Source organism: Rhinoraja longicauda, chromosome 31 (genome assembly GCF_053455715.1).
Source record: "Rhinoraja longicauda isolate Sanriku21f chromosome 31, sRhiLon1.1, whole genome shotgun sequence".
Lineage (NCBI taxonomy): Eukaryota > Metazoa > Chordata > Chondrichthyes > Rajiformes > Arhynchobatidae > Rhinoraja > Rhinoraja longicauda.
Genome location: NC_135983.1, coordinates 589,600 through 614,156, shown reverse-complemented (window position 1 = coordinate 614,156; position 24,557 = coordinate 589,600). Strand labels below are relative to the sequence as shown.

The 24,557-nt window shown below is 47.4% G+C and overlaps 1 protein-coding gene across 1 annotated transcript in view; it reads right to left on the bottom strand.

Annotated features, from left to right (window-relative positions):
* Nucleotides 1–16,189, bottom strand: part of LOC144608395 (protein Niban 2-like) — a 162,124-nt gene extending 145,935 nt beyond the window's left edge. The window contains exon 1 of the mRNA XM_078426111.1: nucleotides 15,816–16,189. Within this exon, the coding sequence (XP_078282237.1) occupies nucleotides 15,816–15,870 (55 nt within the window). The 5' untranslated portion in view covers nucleotides 15,871–16,189. The remainder of the gene's footprint in view (nucleotides 1–15,815) is intronic.
* Between the last annotated feature and the right edge of the window lie 8,368 nt (nucleotides 16,190–24,557).

Genomic DNA, 24,557 nt, shown 5'->3' with positions numbered 1-24,557 from the left:
TCGCTGTCATGTAAGTCGACTGGAAAAGTGATCTTAACATTAAAAAGATCATTTCAATATAGAACATAGAAGATTACAGCAGAAAAACAGGCTCTTCAGGCCACCATGTCCATACCAATCATGATGCCGAGTTAAACTAATCTCCTTTGCCTGCATGTGATCCATATCTCTCCATTTTCTCCATTTCCATATGCCTATCGAAAAGCCACTCAGCAATGGCCCCATTGCATCTGCCTAAACCATCACCCTGGCATCGCCTTCCATGCACCTACCAATCTCTGTATAGAAAACTTGCCCACACATCTCTCTTAAACAGCCCCTCCCACCTTAAGGCATTTCTCTTCTAGTCTTTGACATTTCCACTCTTAGGTGTGTCACCATTGTCTCTTAAGATCATAGCTGCCAGAGAAGCCACATGAGTAAACCAGACTTACGAAACTGACAAGCCAAGTCTGAAGAAGGGTCTCGACCCGAAACGTCCTTCTCTCGAGATGCTGCCTGGCCCGCTGAGTTACACCAGCATTTTGTGTCTACCTTTAAGCCAATCACTACTCTCTATACACCAGCAGGTATATACTCTATATAAATCCAACGGGATACCACTGCAGGCCACATCTTCCCATCTCCACCCCTTTCTGCTTTCTGCAGAGACCGTTCTCTCCGTAACTCCCTGGTCCACTCGTCCCTTCCCACCCAAACCACCCCCTCCCCAGGTACTTCCCCCTGCAACCGCCCTGTCCCTTTACCTCCCCCCATTGACTCCATCCAAGGACCCAAACAGTCTTTCCAGGTGAGGCAGAAGTTCTCCTGCACCTCCCCCAACCCCATCTATTGTATCCGCTGTTCCAGATGCCAACTTCTCTACATCGGTGAGACCAAGTGCAGGCTCTGCGATTGTTTCGCTCAACACCTCCGCTCAGTCCGCCTTAACCAAACTGATCTCACGGTGGCTCAGCACTTCAACTCCCCCTCCCATTCCCAATCTGACCTTTCTGTCCTGGGCCTCCTCCATTGTCAGAGTGAGGCCCAGCGCAAATTGGAGGAACAGCACCTCATATTTCGCTGGGGTAGTTTACACCTCAGCGGTATGAACATTGACTTCTCTAACTTCAGGTAGTCCCTGCTTTCCCTCTCTAACCCCTCCCCCTTCCCAGTTCTCTCACTAGTCTTCCTGTCTCCTACTACATCCTATCTTTGTCCCGCCCTCTCCCCTGACATCAGTCTGAAGAAAGGTTTCGACCCAAAACGTCACCCCTTTCTTCTCTCCAGAGATGCTGCCTGACCTGCTGAGTTACTCAAGCGTTTTGTGTCCACGCTCTATATACACCGATCAGCCAAAACATTATGACCACTGACAGGTGAAGTGAATAACATTGATTATCTTGTTACAATGGCCCTGTCAAGGGATATATTAGGCAGCAAGTGAACAGTCAGTTCTTGAAATTGATGTATTGGATGCAGGAGAAATGGGCAGGAGTAAAGACCTGAGCGACTTTGACAAGGGCCAAATTGTTATGATCAGACGACTGGGTCAGAGCATCTCTGAAACAGCAAGGTTGTGGGGTGCTCCCAGTCAGCAGTAGTGAGTACCCACCGACAGCGGTCTGAGGAGGGACAAACCGCAATCCAGCGACAGGGTGTTGGGCACCCAAGGCTCATCAATGTGCGAGGGCAATGAAGGCTATCCCGTCTGGTCCGAACTGACAGAAGGTCTACTGTGGCACATGTCACAGAACATTTTAATGGTGGTCACAGGAGGAATGTGTCACAATACACAGTGCATCGCACCCTGCTGCGTATGGGGCTGCACACGGACGACCAACAGCAAATTAGGTAGGCGATCATAATGTTTTGGCTCATACGGTCATAATGTTTTGGCTGATCGGTGTGTACACAATCATTGTCTCCTCGGTACCCCGCTGCTCCACCCTTGCTCCCCTTCCCCTAGTCTCAACAGAGACAGAGTTCCCCTAGTCCTTACCTTTCACCCCATCAGCCGTCGCATACAACAAATTTTCACCACCTCCAACGGGATCCCAACACGAGTCACATCTTCCCATCTCCACCCCTTTCTGCCTTCCGCAGAGACCGTTCCCTCTGCAACTCCCTGGTTAACATCCCTTCCCGCACAAACCACCCCCTCCCCAGGAACAATAGACAATAGGTGCAGGAGTAGGCCATTCAGCCCTTCGAGCCAGCACCACCAATGTGATCATGGCTGATCATTCTAAATCAGTACCCCGTTCTTGCCTTCTCCCCATACCCCCTGACTCCGCTATCCTTAAGAGCTATCTAGCTCTCTCTTGAATGCATTCAGAGAATTGGCCTCCACTGCCTTCTGAGGCAGAAAATTCCACAGATTTACAACTCTCTGATTGAAAAAGTTTTTCTTCATCTCCATTCTAAATAGCCTACCCCTTATTCTTAAACTGTGGCCCCTGGTTCTGGACTCCCCCAACATTGGGAACATGTTGCCTGCCACTAACGTGTCCAACCCCTTAATAATCTTATATGTTTTGATAATATCCCCTCTCATCCTTCTAAATTCCAGTGTATACAAGCCTAGTCGCTCCAGTCTTTCAACATACGACAGTCCCGCCCTTCCCCTCAACTCTGTCCAGGGACCCCAACAGCCCATTCAGGTTAGGCAGAGGTTCACTTGCACCTCCTCCAACCTCATCTTCTGTATCCGTTGTTCAAAATGTGAGATCAAACATAGACGGGGCAATCGTTTCGCTGAACACCTTCGCTCAGTCCGCCTGAACCTACTTGATCTCCCAGTTGCTAAACACTTTAATTCTCCTTCCCATTCCTACCTTTCTGTCCTGGGTCTCCTCCTTTTTCAGTGAGTCTAAATGCAAATTTAGAACAGCATCTCATATTTAGGTTGGGCAGCTTACAGGCCAGTGGTATGAATTTTGATTTCTCTAACTTCAGGTAGTGCCGGCATTCCCTCTCTCTCTCTATCCCTCCCCCACCCAAGTCGCACTAGCTTCTCATTTTCACCCAACAAACAGCTAACAATGGCCTGTTTCCTTTATCATCGTTAGTTTTTTAACAAATCTTTCATTCATTGTTCTTTATCTCTCTCTACATCATCGTCTATATCTCTCGTTTCCCTAATCCCTAACCAGTCTGAAGTAGGGTCTGGACCTGAAACGTCACCCATTCCTTCTCTCCAGAGATGTTGCCTGTCCCGCTGAGTTACTAGTTTTTTGTATTTATCTTCGGTTTAAATCAGCATCTGCAGCTCCTTCCTACACTTAAACAATGTAAGTAAACATGCCTGCTCTATTTACTACATATGCTTTTCTGTCCCTTCCTGTAACACTATCATTTTGAGTCCCACACCCATGTCACTTGTTTAAACCATCACAAGCAGTTCTGGCAAGCCATCCCTGCCAGGATATTGCTACCCCATTAGCTTAGGTGCAAACAGTCCTTGTACAAGTCATCCCTGTCCCAGAAGAGATTAAAATTATCCAAGTATCTAAAGCTCTGCCACCTGCATCAGATCTATAGTCACACATTAAGCTGTTCTATCTTCCTATTGTTGAACCCATAGTTACTTAACACAGAGAGTAATCCTGAGATAACTACCCGATATCCTGTTTTTTAGCATACTACCCAACTACTTAAATTCCCATTGCAAAACCGCATCTCCCTCTTTTTCACCTATATGCCAACATGGATTACGACTTCTGTCCACTCATCTTCCCCTTTCAAAACTGTTTGATGTCACTTAGACCCAGGAAACAAAAAGGTAACACACTATCCACAAGTCACACTCACAACCACATATCTATCTAGAACATCAAGCAGTTCAAAAAGGCAACAAAGTGCAGAAGCTGATAGAACTGCTGCCTCATAACACCAGAGACCCAGGTTCAATCCTGACCGCCAGTGCTCTTTACATGGAGGTTGTACCTTCTCCTTGTGACTGCATAATTTCCCCAAACATCCCAAAGACGTGCGGGTTAGTAGTTTAATTGGCCTTATTATTGCTTTATCTTTCATTTCAATAGCCTCGGGAACAGACCCATCCGCCACAATGTCTGTGGTGGACATGAGGACAAGTAAAACTCATCTCCTTTGCCTACGCATGTTCCCTATCCCTCCATATTCAGGTGCATAATCTAAATGCCCCTGAAACACCACTATCATATCTGGCTTCCAGCCAGTGCATTCCAGGCACCCAATGCAATTTGTAAAAACAAATTACCCTGGTTAAAGTGCACATTGTCAGCTTTTAATAAAGGCCATTTTTATACATTTTGGTTTCACCATTTAGAAATTACAGCTGTGTTTATACATAGTCCACCCATTTCAAGGCACCATTATGTTTGGGATACAGCAATGTAATGTAAATGAAAGTAGTCATGTTTAGTATTTTGTTGCATATCCTTTGCATGCAATGACTGCTTGAAGTCTGCGATTCATTGACATCACCAGTTGCTGGGTGTCTTCTCTGGTGATGCTCTGCCAGGCCTGCATTGCAGCCATCTTTAGCTTATGCTTGTTTTGGGGGCTAGTCCCCTTCAGTTTTCTCTTCAGCATATAAAAGGCATGCTCAATTGGGTTCAGATCGGGTGATTGACTTGGCCACTCAGGAATTGACCATTTTTTAGCTTTGAAAAACTCCTTTGTGCTTTATTTGGGCTCATTGTCTTGCTGTAGAATGAACCGACGGCCATTGAGTTTTGAGGCAAGTGTTTGAACTTAAGCAGATAGGATGTGTCTATACACTTCAGAATTCATTATGCTTGTACCATCAGCAGTTGTATCATCAATGAAGATAAGTGAGCCAGTACCATCAACACCCCCACCACCGTGGTTCACAGGTGAGGTGGTATGCTTTGGATCTTGGGCAATTCCTTCTCTCCTCCGTACTTAGTTCTTGCCATCATTCTGATACAAGTTAACCTTCGTCTCATCTGTCCACAAGACCCTTTTCCAGAACTGTGGTTGCTCTTTTAAGTACTTCTTGGCAAACTGTAACCTGGTCATCCTATTTTTGCAGTTAACCATTGGTTTGCATCTTGCAGTATAGCCTCTATTTCTGTTCATGGTCTTCCGCGGACCATGGTCATTAACAAATCCACACCTGACTCCTGAAGAGTGTTTCTGATCTGTCGGACAGGTGTTTGGGGATTTTTCTTTATTATAGAGAGAATTCTTCTGTCATCAGCTGTGGAGGTCTTCCTTGGCCTGTCAATCCCTTTGCGATTAGCAAGCTCACCAGTGCTCTCTTTTTCCTTAACGATGTTCCAAACAGTTGATTTTGGTAAGCCTAAGGTTTGGCTGATGTCTCTAACAGTTTTATTTTTGTTTCTCAGTCTCATAATGGCTTGTTTGACTTTCATTGGCACAACTTTGGTCCTCGTGTTGATAAACAGCAATAAAAGTTTCCAAAGGTGATGGAAAGACTGGAGGAAAGACTGGGTGCTGAGATATAAATCTGCATTAAGGAGGCAATTAAACACACCTGAGCAATTACAAAGACCTGTGAAGCCATGTGTCCTAAACGTTATGGTGCCCTGAAATGGGGAGACTATGTATAAACACAGCTGTAATTTCTACATGGTGAAACCAAAATGTATAACAATGGCCTTTAATAAAATCTGGCAATGTGCACTTTAACCACATGTGATTATTTTTCTATTACAAATCTCAAATTGTGGAGTACAGAGGCAAATAAATAAATGATGGGTCTTTGTCCCAAACATTATGGAGGGCACTGTATATAGGGCAGACAGTCAGAACCTATTTCCAGAACAAAGAATGCAATGTTGGGTATGGTTTATATAGGAGTTTTTAGATAGGCACATGAAAATGCAGGGAATGAAGGGATATGGATCAGATGCAAGCAGATGAGATTAGCTTGGCATTATGTTTGTAACAGACATTGTGGGCCCAAGGGCCTGTTTCTGTGCTGTACTTTTTAATATTCTGTGTTCAATGTTCAATACAGGGACAGCACCCCCTCAGGTGCTACCGGTCTATAACTAGCTACCGGTCCAGCACCCCCTCAACCGGAAGTGCCGGCTCCTCCTTAGCTGATGACCTGAACTCTTTTTATGCACGGTTTGAGACGGGTAACACCACCAGCTCGCCGTCTAAAAACAGCACCGAAGGGGCGCTGGCTAGCGAGGCTGGAGGGGGATCCACCGCCGGGGATGTGCACACATTCTCGGTGTCCGAGCATGAGGTGAGGTGGGATCTGACGCATGTGAACACGAGGAAAGCTGGAGGCCCAGATGGTATATCTGGGCGAGTACTAAAGTCTTGTGCTACTCAGCTTGCTCCAGTGCTCACCACAATATTCAACCTCTCCTTGGCAAAGTCCGTGGTCCCTGCATGCTTCAAAAGATCCATCATTGTACCGGTGCCAAAGAATGCCTCTCCAGCGTGTTTAAATGACCTCCGACCGGTGGCCCTCACCTCGGTTGTCATGAAATGCTTTGAGAGGCTAGTCAAGAAGCACATCTGCGCCCTCCTTCCTCGCAACATGGATCCACTACAGTTCGCATACCGTCCGAACAGGTCCACAGATGATGGGGTCTCCCAGGTTCTACACACCGCTCTCTCTCATCTGGACAGCCAGGGGGGCTATGTGAGGATGCTGTTCATTGACTTTAGTTCAGCATTCAACACAATAGTCCCCAGCAGACTGGTTGAGAAGCTGCTGGAACTGGGGCTTAGCACCCCTCTGTGTGCCTGGGTCCTGGACTTTCTCACTGCCAGGCCCCAAGTGGTCAGGATGGGGGAACACACATCTAGCTCCCTCACCCTGAACATAGGATCCCCCCAGGGCTGCGTCCTTAGCCCCCTACTGTACTCCCTGTACACACATGACTGTGGGGCCAGGTTCAGCTCAAACTCCATCATCAAGTTTGCTGATGACACTGTGGTGGTGGGCCGGATCTCCAACAACAATGAGAAGGCCTACCGGGAGGAGGTGGCTGATCTGGCACTCTGGTGTCAGGACAATAGCCTCCTCTTGAATGTCACTAAAACAAAGGAGCTGATTGTGGACTTCAGAAGGGCTAAACATCCAAGGACGTACACGCCACTGGAGATAAATGGGTCTATTGTGGATAGGGTGAGCAGTTTTAAATACTTGGGAGTCCGCATCACAGAGGATCTGACGTGGGCAACGCACATTGCCGCACTGGTGGGTAAGGCTAAGCAACGCCTTTACCACCTTAGACAACTGAGGAAATTCAGAGTGTCTCTGAGGATCCTTCATTGCTTCTACTCTGGGGCTGTAGAGAGCATCCTGTCCGGCAACATTACAGTCTGGTTTGGGAACAGCTCTGCCCAGGACAGGATGGCCCTGCAGAGTAGTGCATCGGCAGAACGCACTATGGGAACTACACTCGTCCCCCTGCAGGACCTATACATCAGGAGGTGCAGATCCAGAGCAAGCAAGATCATGAGGGACCCCTGCCACCCCAGTAACGGACTGTTCCAGATGCTACGATCAGGCAAACGCCTCCGCTGTCACGCTGCGAAAACGGAGAGGATGAGACGGAGCTTCTTCCCACAGGCCATCAGGACTGTCAACTTTTATAACCCCAGAGACTAAATTTTTGTCGACACTAATAGTAACTTATTAACTTTATTTATATGCTGTAACTGTAATTCTTTTTTGTGCACAACCCACAGGCATTGCCACTTTCATTTCACTGCACATTGTGTATGTGTATGTGACAAATAAATTTGACTTGACTTGACTTGACTTGAGCACAGTGGCGAAGTTGGTTGAGCTGGTGCCTCACAGCACTGGAGACCCAGGTTAGATCCTGACCTCGGGTGTTGTTTGTGTGGAGTTTGCACTTCTCCCTGTGACTGTGGATTTTCCTACATTTCGCAAAGACGTGCAGGTTTATAGGTTAACTGCCCCTAGTTCGCAGGGATTGGATGAAAAAGTGGGATAACATGGAACTAGTGAGAATGAAGAACGATGGGTGGCATGGTGTCAGTGGGCCGTAGAGCCTATTTGCATTTGTTTCTCTAAACCCCAAATGCAGCCTAACCAAAGTTTTAGAAAGCTGCAACTTTCATTCAATCTCTTGGTCTCCACCAAGTTCTCTGTCTGTACATTTTTTTCCAGTTCTGATATAAGATTATCAACTGGAGGATTAAGAGGCAAATGGGCCAAGAGAAACCACTGGGTAACAGGTTACCAAGAGTCAGTATGGACAAATTTGGCCAAAGAGTCTTTGCCTAAGTTATATGGCTCTATAACTTGAGACTTTAACTTTGTTGCTCACTACTTCCTGACTTGCTAATATTCAAAACAACATAATTTTTTAATATTGCACAGTACAAAAGTGGTCAAATTTGCTAAAACTCATCATTCTACCTCAATACAGCAGTGAGGTATTGTGAGCATTCTGATGCAGAAATTTGGCTGGTGCTTGTATTCAAATTTCCATATTAAATCCCGCCCTTTTGGTCAACAAAGACCATAAGTTTTGAACGATAAATAAAATACTTTCTTCTTCTCCATGTAAGAAGGGGTATTTAGGAGTGCTAATTTCCCCAAAACAATTTTCTCTACAAAAAGAGAACTGTCAGTACAGGCACGGTTACTACATAGAAAATAGGTGCAGGAGGAGGCCATTCCGCCCTTCGAGCCAGCACCACCATTCATTGTGATCATGGCTGATTGTCCCCAATCAATACCCTGTGCCTGCCTTCTCCCCATATCCCTTGATTCCACTAACCCCTAGATCTCTATCTAACTCTCTCTTAAATCCATCGTGATTTGGTTTCCACTGCCCTCTAGCATATCATATCATATCATATCATATATATACAGCCGGAAACAGGCCTTTTCGGCCCTCCAAGTCCGTGCCGCCCAGTGATCCCCGTACATTAACACTATCCTACACCCACTAGGGACAATTTTTACATTTACCCAGTCAATTAACCTACATACCTGTGGCAGAGAATTCCACAAATTCACAACTCTCTGGGTGAAAAGGTTTTTTCTCACCTCAGTTTTAAATGGCCTCCCCTTTATTCTAAGACTGTGGCCCCTGGTTCTGGACTCCAACATTGGGAACATTTTTCCTGCATCTAGCTTGTCCAGTCCTTTTATAATTTTATACGTCTCTATAAGATCCCCTCTCATCCTTCCAAACTCCAGTGAATACTGTGCGATGAATTGGTACAGAATGAACAGGCTGAATGATCTCCTCATTGTCATGAAACTACTCTCTTGCTGCTCCCCCTCTGATTTCTCCTGCCCTCCTACTCTACGACCAACCTGTGGCTCCTCATTGTCATGAAACTACTGGAACATGCAAAATCCACCTGATACACTGGTGCCCTTCAAAGGGGGAAATTTGCTTGCTTGACTTGTATGTGTATCCAAACCTGCCAATATCGTGATCTCTGAAATAGTTCAAGAAGCCACTTATGCACTTATATGCCTTACCTGCCAATGACAGGCAGTTTCTGAGAAGAATAACAATAAATAAAATATTCCATAATTCTGAGTAGAGAATCGTTTGTTTTATTCCCTAAATTTTGTATACCAGAATTTGCTGTCTGTACTTGAGCCAAGGCTGCCCAACAAGTGCTCGTGTGCAGTCCTTAAAATGTTTTTATGGGTGTGAAACTCCATGCAAGTGTGTGTGATTATGTTTATATATATATTTTTTTGCTGATTTATCTGCCTTCAACATTATGGGGCCTATAGGAGAACTCCGAACACAGACAGCTCCTTGACAAGTAAATAAGAACATTAATATTTTGGAGAGGGAGGAGGAGAAAGAAAGACAAGTCAGGAAAACAGAATGGTAACGAATCACTCCCTGGAGACATTTAGGGGACGAAGGAACACGTGTAGGAAATTGGGAGATCAAAAAAGGTGTCAGGAGAACGCTTTTAACATTTAGCGTTTAAAATTAAGGAGAACCCAAAGAGATTTCACAAGTACATTAAGGGAAAGTAACTAGAGAGAGAATAAGGGCATTCAGAAACCAGAAGGTCATCTATTTGTGGAGCCTGAGATGGCCAAGGCAATTAATGAATATTTCACCTCGGTTTTTACCATAGAGAAAAACATGGCGAGGAAACTTGTGACATTAATGTAAATATTTTGAGGAGGAGCTGGATGTCCTAAGGCATACAAAGGTAGATAAATCTCCTGGCCTGATCATTTCTGCCTAATGTTGTGCCCCTATTTAAGAAAGGCTAAAAAGAAAATTCTGGGAATTATAGACCAGTGAGCCTAATATTTGTGGTAGGTAAGTTTTTTTGAGAGGATTCTGAGGGATAAGATATATATGCATTTGGATAGACAGGGATTGATTAGGGATAATCAGCATGGTTACGTTTGTGGGAGTTTTTTGAAGTAGTAATCAAACCCATAGACGTTATCTTTATGCACTTCAGCAAGGCATTTGACAAGGCTTCAGGCGACATTGCACAAGCAGATGACATTGACAGATGACAGTATCATAGATGAAGAAGATGGTTATCAAAAGTTATAGCAGTCACTTGATCAGTTGGGCAACTGGTGGAGGAATGGCTTATAGGGCTCAATACAGATAAGTGCACGAAGTGACATTTTGGGAACTCAAGCCAGGAAAAGACATTTACTGTGAAACGGAGGGCCCTGGAGAGTGATGTTGAGCAGTGGGATGTAGGAGCACTATACATAGTCCCTGAAAGTGGCATCACTGGTAAATAGGGTTTTCAATGAGGCTTTCAGTACATTGGGCTTCATCAGTCAGGGTATCGAGTACAAAAGTTGGGACATAATGATACTGTTCTACAAGATGTTGCTGAGGCCACATTTGGAGTACTGTGTTCAGTTTTGGTCACCCTGCTATAGAAAGGAAATCATTATGAATGCAGAGAATATTTACGAGGGTATGGCCCAGATTGAGCCTGAGCTAAGGGGAAAGATTGGACTGTCTAAGACTTTACTCCTTGGAGCGCAGGAGGCTGAGGGGTGACCTTATCGAGGTGTATAAAATCATGATGGTCATATATAGGGTGAATGTAGAGCATTTTACCCAGGGTATGGGAATCAAGAATCAGAGGACAAAGGTTTAAGGAGGGGCAAGATTTAATGGGAACCTGAGGGGCAATTTTTTCACTCAACGTATATGAAGTAAGATACCAGAGGAGACATACAAACAGCATTTAGACGTACAAGGGTAGGCAAGGTTGAGAGGTACATGGCCAATGCAGGCAAATGGGAAAAGCTCAGATGGGGCATCTTGATCGGCATCAATGATCAAAGCGCCTTTTTCCATGTTGTAAGACTCATGGCTTGTGAAAGAAACCATCAGGAAACATTCACTACAATCATATTGATAAGGACTATCGAGACATGGGATTGCATATGCTGGAATGTGGAGCAAAAAATAAACTGCTGGAGGAATTCAATGAGACAGTCAGCATCTGTGCAAGTAAAGGGAATATAAAAACCTTCATACATTGTGTATATATTCAGTAGTGTGTGCAACTGACTTTACTACCCCTGCTACTCATGTAGCGTCTTTGGGTGACGTTGCCTCAGCAGAAAGACATCAGACAGTGGTCCTTCCCCACAGAGTCTTGGTGTCGGCCGCGCCAAGCTTAACTGCATCGTCCGGCTTGTACTCCTGCAGTCTAGAATGGGCCATTCGGCAACATTCGGGCTGCAGATTGTGCAATCTGATAAGAAAAGTGCAACCAGATAAGGGAGGGATGGTGGGCAAATGGGAACTATAGGGGGAGGGGATAGGGGGCACAGTGGGCTTAGTGCGCGGGTGATAGGCAAATCATAAAGGTGATAAGTGGAACAACATAAGGGAGGGACAATCAGCAAATAGGGGGAGGGGATAGGGGACCAGTGGGTTGAGTGCATGGGTAAAATGCAGATCAAAGTGGTAGGGGAAGGAATGGAGGGTAACAGAGGGACAGTAGGAAAGAAGATGATATGCGAGAGGACTTGGTCGATCAAAAGGATAGAGAAAGGATCAGAGGAGTTGCAGGTTATCTGACATTGGAAACTTCTATGTTCATGGTCTTGGATTGGATTGACGGAATATGAAAAAAACCTACAAAGTGCTGGAGTAGCTCAGCAGGTCAGGCAGCATCTCTGGAGAACATGCCTGGATTGGTGCCGCTTCAGATCAGGCCTCTTCTGAAGTCTGAATGTAGTGGGGGAGGGGTGGGGGTTGGGAGAGGAAGGTAGAGAAAGCTGTAAAATAAGTGGGTGGGGGATAATGGGAGCCTACCTAGGTCAGGCACAGGAAAGAGAAGGGGAAAAGGCGAGGAAAATATGCCGTTATAAACTGAAGTTGAAGAATACAATATTCATACCATTGGATTGTAAGATACCCAACCAAAATATGAGGTGCTGTTCCTACAGTTTGTGTGTGGCCTCACTCTGGCAATGGAAGAGGCGCAGGCCAGAAATGTCGGTGTGGGAATGGGACAGGGCGTTAAAATGGTTAGCAACCAGGACTGTTCAGTGAAACAGTTGCCTTGGCTACACTTGGTCTTGCCGATGTAAAAAGGCCACACCGGGAGCACTGATTGCAGTAAACGTCAGAGAACCCCATCTCCTTCCACCTTTCTCCCTTCCTATGCCTTCACATGTGAAACTCTGCCTTACATGGAAGGGCTGCTAGGGTTCCTGGATGAATGTGAGAGAGGAGGTGTTGGCAGAGGTGATGGTGCAGGGGAACGTATCTGGTGACGTCTGGTTTGGGTGGAAAGGGATGAGTGAACCAAGGAGTCATCTCTACGGAAAGGCACAGGAGCCCACTGGTAGAGACAGACACTCAGATTTAATCCTGACCTTGGGGGGCTGTCTGTATGGAGTTTGCATGTATTCCATGTGACCATGACACTTCCAGGTGCTGCACATCCCAAACAGGGTTTGTAGATTAATTTGCTTCTGTAAAATTGTGCCTAATGTAGAGGGAGTACTCAACATGAACTTGTGTGAATGTGTGATCAATAGTTAGCATGGACTTGGTGGTCCACTAGGCTCATTTCCATGTTGTGTCTCTCTAAACTACAAACTAAAACTAAACCCATATCCCTTCCTCTGGCTTTACAATTTACTCCTCTACTCTCCTGTTACAGCCTTGTTTTTCTTTACATCTCTAGCCTTTGGACATCCATCTGCCTCACCTGTATCTACCTATCACCTGTGAGGCCTTGACCTACCACCACCTTTTTTCTCAGCTTTCTCCCTCCTCCCCACTACAATCAGTTTGAACAAGGGTCCTGATGCAAAATATCACCAATCCATGTCTTCCTGCCTGATCCACTGAGGTACTCCAGCACTTTGTGTCTTTTGCCATTCACGGATCTTGGGTAGGAAACAGAAAGAGGTGGTATGGATTTGGTTTGCAATCAGATTGAAAGCAGTGGGGGGGGGGGGGGGGGGGAACGGGGCGGGGAGAAGAATAGTACTATAGAATCATGTAGCAGGGAAACAGACCTTTCGACCCAACTTGCCTATGCAAGATGCCCCATCTATACTAGTCCCACCTGCTCGTGTTTGGCCTATATTCCCCTTTTGTATCCATATACCTGTCTAAATGTCTTTTAAATGTTGTTATAGTAGAAACTTAGAAAAATAGGTGCAGAAGTAGGCCATTCGGCCCTTCGAGCCAGCACTGCCATTCAATATGATCATGGCTGATCATCTAAAATCAGTACCCCGTTCCTGCTTTTTTCCTGTATCTCTTGATTCCTTGAGTACCTGCCATAACAAACTCCTCTGGCAGCTCGTTCCATATACCCACAATCCTCTCTGTGAAAAGTTGTCCCTCAGGTTCCTATTAAATCTTTTCCCTCTTACATTAAAGCCTATGTATTCTGGTCCTTGATTCTCCAAATCTTGGTATTAAACTCTGTGCATCTACCCTATTCCCCATTATCTTAAACACTTCTACAAGGTCACCTCTCATCATCCTGTGCTCTAAGAAATAAAATACTAGCCTGCCCAACCGCTCCCTATAGCTCAGGTTCATGAATCCTGGCAACATCCTCAGAAATGGTCCTTGCACTCTTTCCAATATCTTTCTAATTGTAGTGTGAGCAAAACTGAAAATAATACTCCAAATGTGGCCTCATCAACGTGTTGTACAACTGTAACATAACGTCCCAACTTCTATACACTGACTGATGATTGCCAATGTACCAAAAGCCTTCTTCACCATCCTATCTAACCAAAAAACGATATACCTGCACTCCAAGATCCCTCTGCTCCCCAGAGCCCCGCCATTCACTGCGAAGGTCCTGCACTCCTGACTTCCCAAAATCCAACACCTCACATTTATCTGCAATAAAGTACATTAACCATTCCTCAGCCCACTTGCCAAACTGATCAAGAAATCTCCTTAAAGGTTTAGATCTTGGGATGGTTTGGGAGACAGTGGCCTGATGTACATTTGTGGAGACATGGTGCAGCAGTAGGTAAGAGAACTTACCGTTCAAGCACTACTGTTCAAGAACTGTCCTCTAGCCTCGGCAAGTTAGAGATCACCAGACCACAATGGCACCGCCCTTGTCTTAGGGTAGATCAGGACTGTTCTAATTTAAGCTCCTGTCTTGTGGCCAGTTAGTCATTCTCATTTGTACATCGGTGACTCAGCTGAGTTGGCAAAAAAAGCAGTGTGATCGGATGGGTGAGCGCCTCAACTGCGCAATTTCAATCAGAAAAAAGGCATAAAATGCTGACTAACTCGGCAGGTCAGAGAACACAGGTCTGGAGAACATGCAAATGTGACGTTTGAGATCAGGACACTTCTTCAGTCTGATACTGCATGACACTAATTTACTCCAGCACTTCGTCTCTTTTTGTAAATCATCATCCCCAGTCCCTTGTTCTCCTGGTGGAGAATGTATGAAAAAAATTACAGCTTAAAAAAAAAGAACACCCTCTTCGGTGTCCCTAAATATACTCGGCCAATACTAACCAATACCAATACAGCTAATACCAATCCGTTACATCAATCCGAGTGAAAAATGTGAAAGATTGTGACTTCAGGACTTCATTCATGCCTTTTCCATTCCAAGTACCACCCTCCTTGTTCCACTTCAAACTGATCTGTAACTTTCCATCCACGCATCCAATTCCACAACCACTATTTCTAACATTGGCCTGACCGTACTGTACCCGTTCCTGCAAATACTTATGAGCAGGACATTTACACAACTTACGGGGGGGGGGGTGAGCAGAGGGACGGGGGGTGGTGGGCAGAGGGTCGGGGAGAGGTGGGCAGAGGGTCGGGGAGAGGTGGGCAGAGGGTCGGGGAGAGGTGGGCAGAGGGACGGGGTGAGGTTGGCAGAGGGTCGGGGAGAGGTGGGCAGAGGGACGGGGAGAGGTGGGCAGAGGGACGGGGAGAGGTGGGCAGAGGGACGGGGAGAGGTTGGCAGAGGGTCGGGGAGAGGGACGGGGAGAGGTGGGCAGAGGGACGGGGAGAGGTGGGCAGAGGGACGGGGAGAGGTTGGCAGAGGGTCGGGGAGAGGTGGGCAGAGGGACGGGGAGAGGTGGGCAGAGGGACGGGGAGAGGTGGGCAGAGGGACGGGGAGAGATTGGCAGAGGGACGGGGAGAGGTGGGCAGAGGGTCGGGGAGAGGTGGGCAGAGGGTCGGGGAGAGGTGGGCAGAGGGACGGGGAGAGGTGGGCAGAGGGACGGGGAGAGGTGGGCAGAGGGACGGGGAGAGATTGGCAGAGGGACGGGGAGAGGTGGGCAGAGGGACGGGGAGAGGGGAGGGGGAGACGGAGGTGGGCGGCGGAGGGATGGAAGGGAGAGGAGAGATGCTCCATGGCGACCACTTTACCTGAGATGAAGAGCCGTTTGTTTTCGTCCAGGTGAGTAGAGATCACATCGCCCATGGCCGAGGCTTGGGCTGCAGCAGAGGCTGGGCAGGAACTGTCGGCTGGCCCCGGGCGCTACCTCAGGTGCGCTCCCTCTCTGTGCTCCAGGTGCGCTTCCTCCGGGTCTCGGCTCTCCCTCCCCGTGCTCAGCGATCTATCCGTACGGCGCTCCCTCGCTGTACTAGTTGCTACCTCCCCTGCCTCCTTGGACTTCAGGTGCGCTCCCTCACTGGGCGAGTAGTTCTCTCCCTGACCTTCGGTCTCGCTCTCTCAGCGCGCGCTCCCTCCCTCCGTCGCCTTGTCCGTTGGTCCCAGGGCGGGGCGCGCGCTCCCCTTACATTCCCGCGCGGGGTGGAGCACGGCCCAGACGACGCATGCGCCGCCCGCACGCATTCCTGGCCGGCGGCCGGGCGCCGGTTCCGCCGTTCCCGGACTTCCCGCCATCCCGCTCCATGGCGGCGCCGCTCCCAGACTCCCCGCCATCCCGCTCCATGGCGGCGCCGCTCCCAGACTCCCCGCCATCCCGCTCCATGGCGGCGCCGCTCCCAGACTCCCCGCCATCCCGCTCCATGGCGGCGCCGCTCCCGGTCCCCCCGCCGACCCGGTAACCAGGACATCAATGCTGGGCACACCCCACTCTTAGAACCGCGGAGGTGGGCACCTGTGTGCGGTAGTGAGGGAGCGCCGCACTGGATGGGCGATAGTGAGGGAGCGCCGCACTGGATGGGCGGTAGTGAGGGAGCGCCGCAATGTGGAGGGGCGGTAGTGAGGGAGCGCCGCATTGTGGAGGGGCGGTAGTGAGGGAGCGCCGCTCTGCAGAGGGCCGGTAGTGAGGGAGCGCCGCAATGTGGAGGGGCGGTAGTGAGGGAGCGCCGCTCTGAAGGGCAGTAGTGAGGGAGCGCCGCAATGTGGAGGGGCGGTAGTGAGGGAGCGCCGCATTGTGGAGGGGCGGTAGTGAGGGAGCGCCTCTCTGCAGAGGGGCGGTAGTGAGGGAGCGCCGCTCTGCAGAGGGGCGGTAGTGAGGGAGCGCCGCTCTGAGGGGTGGTAGTGAGGGAGCGCAACACTGGGAAGGGTAGTAGTGAGGGAGCGCCGCATTATGTGAGGGAGGGGTAGCACTAAGGAATGCCGCCCTGAGTGGTACTCTGGAGGAACGCCGCACTTTTTTTAACCTAAAAATAAATTTAATTAATTTTTTACAATAATGTGTATACGATATATACAAAACAATACAAACAAACCCACCACCTTAATACAAGTAAAACAAATATTCTTAATACTGAACATTATTTTATTATTTCACCATCAGGAGAGTTTTCTCAAGCAGTATGTAGACACGTGAGAGGGCAACACGTGAGAGGGCAACACGTGAGAGGGCAACACGTGAGAGGGCAACACGTGAGAGGGCAACACGTGAGAGGGCAACACGTGAGAGGGCAACACGTGAGAGGGCAACACGTGAGAGGGCAACACGTGAGAGGGCAACACGTGAGAGGGCAACACGTGAGAGGGCAACACGTGAGAGGGCAACACGTGAGAGGGCAACACGTGAGAGGGCAACACTAGATCTAGAATTGGGAAGGGGAAGTTAATGAAGTGTTTGTGGAGAAGCCTTTTGGGACCAGTGAGTGACCACAATTCGATTAGGTTTAAGATTATTATAAATTTATATAAGAACAGAGAGGGCCCACGTATTAAAATGCTCAACTGGGGTGACCAACTTTGAGGATTTGAGAGGTCTCGCTCAAGTTGACTGGAGCAGGTTATTTAAGGGGAAAGGAACATCGGCCAAGTGGGATGTTTTGAAAAGTGTGCTGACAAAAGCTCAGGATACATACATCCCCGTTAGAGTGAAGGGCAATGCAGGCAAACGTAAGGAAGCTTGGCTGACGAGGGAAATTGAGGCATTGGTCAAAAACAAGAAGGATGCATGGGACAGGTAGAGGTAGCTGGGATCAAGTGCATCCCTGGAGGAGTTTGTCTGTATTTACTGAGGAGAAAGACAATTGGATGGAACGGGGCAGTCAATGGAAGTGTCTTGAGAGCAGTCAGTGTACCGTCGAAGAAGCACTGAAGGTACTATCGTGTAGGAAGGTAGATACGTGGGAGGTATCTGATTGAGGTTTTCACAAATCTGATTGAGGTTTTTAAAGACGTGACCAAAAAGGTCGATGAGGGCAGAGCTGCAGATGTTATATACAGATACAAGGATTTCAGTAAGACAAGGTTCCATATGGTAGGCTGCGCTGGAAGGTTAGATCGCATGGGATCTAACGAGAGATAGCTGAATGGATAGAAATTTGGCTCCATGGAAGGAAGCAGAGAGTAATGGTGGAAGGTAGCTTCTCTGACTGGAAGCCTGTGACTAGTGGTGTGCCTCAGAGTTCGGTGCTTGGCCCATTACTATTTGTCATCTACATTAATGATTTGGATGAGATCATGTAGGGCAAGATTAGCAAGTTTGCTGATGATACAAAAGTGGGTGGTTTTGCAGATAGTGAAGATGGTTGTGAAAGAATGCAGCAGGATCTGGATCGATTGGCCAGGTGGGCTAAGGAAATGGTTGATGGAATTTAATACAGAGAAGTGTGATGTGTTGCATTTTGGGAAGTCTTACATGGGCAGGACTACACAGTGGTGGCCTCTCGGGAGTGTTGTAGAGCAGATGGATCCAGGAGTGCAGGTGCATGGTTCCTTGAAGGTCGAGTCGCAGGTAGATAAGGTGGTAAAAAAGGCTTTTGGCACATTGAACTTGATCAGTCAGAGTACAGAAGTTGGGAGGTCATGTTGCAGTTGTATAAGATGGTGAGACCACAGTTAGAATATTATGTTCAGTTCTGGGCACCAGAAAGATATTGTGAAGCTTGAAAGGGTTCAGAGAATATTTACGAGGATGTTGCCAGGACTAGAGGGTGTGCGCTGTAGGGAGAGGTTGAGTAGGGTCTCTATTCTTATATGGAATGCAGGAGGATGAGGGGTGATCTTATAGAGGGATACAAAATTATGAGAGGAATAGATCGGGTAGATGCACAGAGCCTCTTGCCCAGAGTAGGGGAATTAAGGTCCAGAGGAAATAGGTTCAAGGTGAAGGAAAAGATTTAATAGGAATCTGAGGGGTAACTTTCAAACAAAGGCTATGGAACAAGCTGCCAGATGAGGTAATTGAGACTGGGTTTATCCCAATGTTTAAGAAACAGTTCGATAGGTACATGGATAGGATAGGTTTGGAGGGATATGGACCAGATGCAGGCAGGTGGGACTAGTGTAGCTGGGACATGTTGGCCAGTGTGGGCAAGGTGGGCCGAAGGGCCTGTTTTCACACTGTATGAGTCTATATGCAACACCTACCCCCATACCTCCTCCCTCGACTCCGTCCAAGGACCCTGACAGTCTTTTCAGGTGAGACAGAGATTCACTTGTACCTTCTCCAACCTCATCTACTGTATCTGCTGTTCCGGGCATGGACTTCTACATATCGGCGAGACCAAGGGCAGGCTCGGTGATCGTTTTGCTGAATGCCTCCACTCAGTCTGCATAAACCTACCTGATCTGCTGGTTGCTAAACACTTTAACTCCCCCTCCCATTCCCACACTAACCTTTCGATCCTGGGCCTCCTCCATTATCAAGAGTGAGGCGCAGTGCAAATTGGAGGAATATCCCTCATATTTTGCTTGGGCAGCTTACACTCCAGCAGTATGAATATTGACTTCTCTAACTTCAAGTAACCCTTGCTTTCCCTCTCCATCTCTCCCCCTTCCTAGTTCTCCGACCAGTCAGACTGTCCCCAATTATATTTTATCTCTGCTTTGTTGTCATCTTCTCCCAGCTAACAATGATCTATTCTACTTTTTCCTTGATCTGCATCTCGTTTGATGTCTCGTTTTGACACCTTAACCGTATCTCTGTGTCTCGCTCTCCCCTGACTCTCAGTTTGAAGAAGGGTCTCAACCTGAAACGTCACCTATTCCTTCTATCCAGAAATGCTGTCTGTCCCGCTGAGTTACTCCAGCATTTTGTGTCTATTTTAGGGTTGTACATGTTGGCTCAAATTCTGATGGTTATAGAACAGTAATTGTTCCTGAACCTGATAGAATGGCACTTCAGACTTCTGTATCTCCTGCCAGATGAGAAAATGGCATAACCAGGATGATAGGGGCCCTTCATGACAGATGCTAGCTTCTTGAGGCAGCAGCTTGAGTAGGTACTTTTAATGGTGGGGAAGGCTGTGTCCCTGGTGGACTTGCTGAGTCCATCTGCACCCTTTTGGATTCCTACATGTTGGAATTGCCAAACCAGTCTATGATGCAACGAGTCAGGATACTTTACAGTACATCTATATTAGCTTGTTAGAGTGTTCAGAAACTTATCGAATTCACATAAATGTCGAAGGGAGTAGAGTTACTGGCACGTCTTCTTGATTACATCTTTGTACTTAACAGGACAGGTCATCCAAGATGTTAATGCCCAGGAATTTGAGGCTGCACTCCTTAGTTTTGAAACAAAATCTTATCAATATACTCAGAGGTAAAGAATTCTAAAGATTCCCCATACACGAGTGGTGAAATATATTCTCATCTCAGTTCTAAACAGCCCAATTCTTGTTCTGAATTAGCTCTTCAGACAGCGAGAGATTCTACCTGCATTTATCCTCTTGTCCTTTAATTTTGCATGTTTTGATGAAATCTTTTCTCATCCCTCGAAACCAGGGACCTCCAAACTTTTCATCCTGTGGGCCACATTATATATTTGGCACTTTTTTGCGGGGCGTAGGAAAAAATAAAGAAGTGTGAGTTTAATAAATTTAATGAACCCAAAAAAGTTTAGACTAGGTTACGTTAGATTAGATTAGGAAAGGTTAAACTAGATTAGGTTTATAAGGCAACAAATAAATAATATTCAATTTTTTAAAAGAGCTTGAAATATTGGAATATATATATATACCGTAGGTATACAATTATTTATAAAACAGAAAAAATACAGTGACCACCACGGGGGAGAGAGAGAGAGAGAGGGGTAGAGGGGAGAGAGTCGGGGTAGAGTGAGCAGCGGGTTAGAGCGCGGGGAGGGGAGGGTGTCAGAGGGTCCAGTGAAGGAGCGCCGCCGCTTGCGGAGGCTGCTCTATCTCCTCTCTCCCAGAGCCAGCGAGGTCTGCACTGCTGCTCCACTCTCTTCCCTGACCCCGTCTCTCTCTTAACGCAGCGAAATAAGAACAAACACAAGTGTTGTAGTTGTTGTTCAGGGGGGAAGTTTCACTTGTGTTTGTTCTTATTTCGCTGCGTTCGAGGGAGACGGGGCCGGGGAAGAGAGTGGAGCAGCGGCGCAGATCTTGCTGGTGCTGGGAGAGAGGAGGGAGGGAGCAGCCCCCGCAAGTGGCGGCACTCCTTCACTGGATCCTCTGACACCCCCTCCCCCTACTCCTGCTTTCACCTGCTGCTCCCTCTACCCGACTCGCTCTTTCCCCCCCCCCTCTCTCTCGGGTGAGTGGCGGCACCAAGGAGGGAAGTTTCTTTGGGTTTGTTGTTTGCGAGGGGGCGCTGCGATCTCTCGCCTTGTCCCGGCTCGGTCGGTGGCGATCCGCTCTCTGGTGAACCTTCGCCGGCAGCTTCTGCCTCCAGTCCCCGCTGTCTAAGAACTTGCTGCGGGCCGGATAAAATCTCGTGGCGGGCCGGATGTGGCCTGCGGGCCATAGTTTGGAGATCCCTGCTCTAAACTCTAATACTGGCCCAGTCTACTCACTACCCTGTCTACATTTTTGCTTTAATATAAGTGGTAGAATACTTAATTCGTTCCCTGTTAGATGAGCTGTTAAATGAGCACTGCCATCTCAAACAAGTGAATCCACTGACACTCATGCTATACATTTGCCACACAGGGCGGCACGGTAGCGCAGCGGTAGAGTTGCTGCTTTACAGCGAATGCAGCGCCGGAGACTCAGGTTCGATCCTGACTACGGGTGCTGCACTGTAAGGAGTTTGTACGTTCTCCCCGTGACCTGCGTGGGTTTTCTCCGAGATCTTCGGTTTCCTCCCACACTCCAAAGACGTATAGGTATGTAGGTTAATTGGCTGGGTAAATGTAAAAATTGTCCCTAGTGGGTGTAGGATGGTGTTAATGTACGGGGATCGCTGGGCGGCACGGACTTGGTGGGCCGAAAAGGCCTGTTTCCGGCTGTATATATATGATATGATGATATGATATGATTATATACACAATCACACTGATGCAACAGCCAAGATGGCACACCAATGCCCTTACTTCCTGAGAAGACTGAGGAAATTCTGCATGTCTCCAATGACTCTTACAAACCTACAGATGCACCATAAAAAGCATAGGGGTTGCATCACAGCTTGGTTTGGGAACAACTCTGCCCAAGACTGCAGGAGGTAGAGAGCCAGGTGTAAACTTAAAGAAGATGTGTGGCACGTCTTTTAGTGCATGGAACACACCGCCAGGGATGGTGGTGTAAAAAGATGTAATGGTAGCATTTAAGAGTCTTTTGGATATAAATATGCATGGAATGGAGGGATATGGATCACATGCAATCAGAGAAAATTAGTTGGCATCTTGTTCGTACGGACATTGTGGACAGAAAGGCTTCTGTGCTGTACTGTTTTACAGGGTTGTGGGTACATGGAAAGAGTGGCCCGAGGAGGTGGTAGAGGCATGTGTAATTGCAATATTTAACAACATTTTATCCAGGCAGTTGATTAAGAAAGATTTGAAGGGAATGGATCAAATGTGGACAGATGGGGCCAGCTCAGATAGACATCTTAGTCGGAATGGTCAAGTTGGGCAGAAGGATATATTGTTTAATTATGACTCCAGTATGTTGAGGATTTTTTCCTTTGTGAAAGATCCCAGAATTGGTGATCCCCCGTTGGAGAAAATCTGCCAATCTTCCAGCATGTTCCGCTCAAGGTAGAGCAGGATGAATCTGCATGAGTACTGCAACTTTTTCTGCATTGGCAGATAGGGGAAGTGGGCTACAGAATAAACCAATAAACAATTATTGGAATAATAAACAGCTAAAAGATATGTCTTTGTTTATAACTCTGAAAAATACAATTAAAAGTTTACTTGTATCATGTTATGCATCAATTGAGTTCAAACATGTAAACTAACATGATTAAACTTAAGAGAGGAAGACACAAGGAACTGCAGATGCTGGTACCATGAGCAAAACACAAAATGCTGAAGTAACTCAGTGGAGGACATTGATAGGCAACTTTTCAGGTCGATACCCTTCTTCGGACTAAATTTGAGATATAAAATTTATAAGAATGAAAAAAAATCGAGCTATTTGGCACCTTGTGCCTACTCCATCATTTACTGAGGTCATAAATTATCTTTACCGCAGCATCACCTTTCTCAAATAAACCCTTTCGATTATTCCCCAAATATCCAGTCAATCAATCCATGTTACATGGATAGTTCTGCTATAACGTAATGTGCAAGATACATCTTCTGGATGCACTGGGTCACAACCTCAGTAATGTGTCCTGGGGTCATCGGGTGTTTTGGGTCTCACAACATCAGACCCTCGCCCAGGCAACCCAGCCGGGGTTGATCAGGCCCCGACTTGCGTCCCAGCAGCAACCGCCCACGGATCAGCCCTCTTAATTCAAAGCCATCTAGTGGCTTTCTCTGCGGTTTCGCTTGCGGAATGAATGGCCCTCTTCTTTGCCAGCCCCGTAATGCCCAATTGGTTGAGGACTTTGCAGAGTGAGTGTCCTGCAAAGTCTCTACAGCCCACCTCTATGGGTTCATAGTATGTCTTCCAGCTTTTGTCCCGGTACCTCTCTACCAGTTCCTGGAACTTTGCGCGTTTCCTTCTTCCATACCCTCTTCCCAGGGCACTGTCAGCTCCAGAATGATCAGCTATTTTGTCACTTCGGAGGTGATGATCATGTCTGGCCAGAGTGATGTTGCTGTGATGTGCTGTGGAAATTTCAGCTGTTTGCTCAGATCGACGTGCAGCTGCCAGTCAGTAGCCGTGTAGAGGAGGCCCGCCCTTGTTTTTGGTTGTGGTCGAGGCTTCTCCAGCTTTGACAAAAGTGATTGATTTCTTTGGGGCGTGGTGGTGTTTGCTGTAACTGATGGCAGTAGCTATGCTCTCAGCAACCACCTTGAGCACCTGGTCATGGCCCCACCGATAGCGACCTTCACCAAGGGGCTTTGGGCAGCTGCTGAGGAGATGTTCTAATGATCCCCTTCCATTGCAAAGCGGACAGGAAGGTGTCTCGCTCTTGCCCCAGACGTGGAGGTTTACTGGGCTTGGTAGGGCACCGTAGACAGCTTGGACAAGGAACCGGATACGCTGGTAGTCTGCCTGCATAATGTTTGACCAGGTAATCCTATGCTGCGGTATGCTCTCCCACCTTGTCCACGCTCCCTGCTGCCTGAGCCCCACTGTCCTGCTCACACGCTCTTCCTCCACACCTGCTCGGACCTCTTCCTGGATGAGATGCTTCCTGGATGAGATAACAAGTGCTTCCATAATACGAATTAGATATAATGAATTGTCGATCGAATATGATTGAGCTTGTTGAAAAAGTAACCAGGAAGGTTGACGAGGGCAAGGCCATAGATGTAACCTATATGGACTTCAGGAACGCCTATGTTAAGGTTCCACATGGTAGGCTGCTCTGAAGGTTATACATCACATGGCAACCATGGAGAGCCAGCTGCCTGGATACAGAAGCAGAGG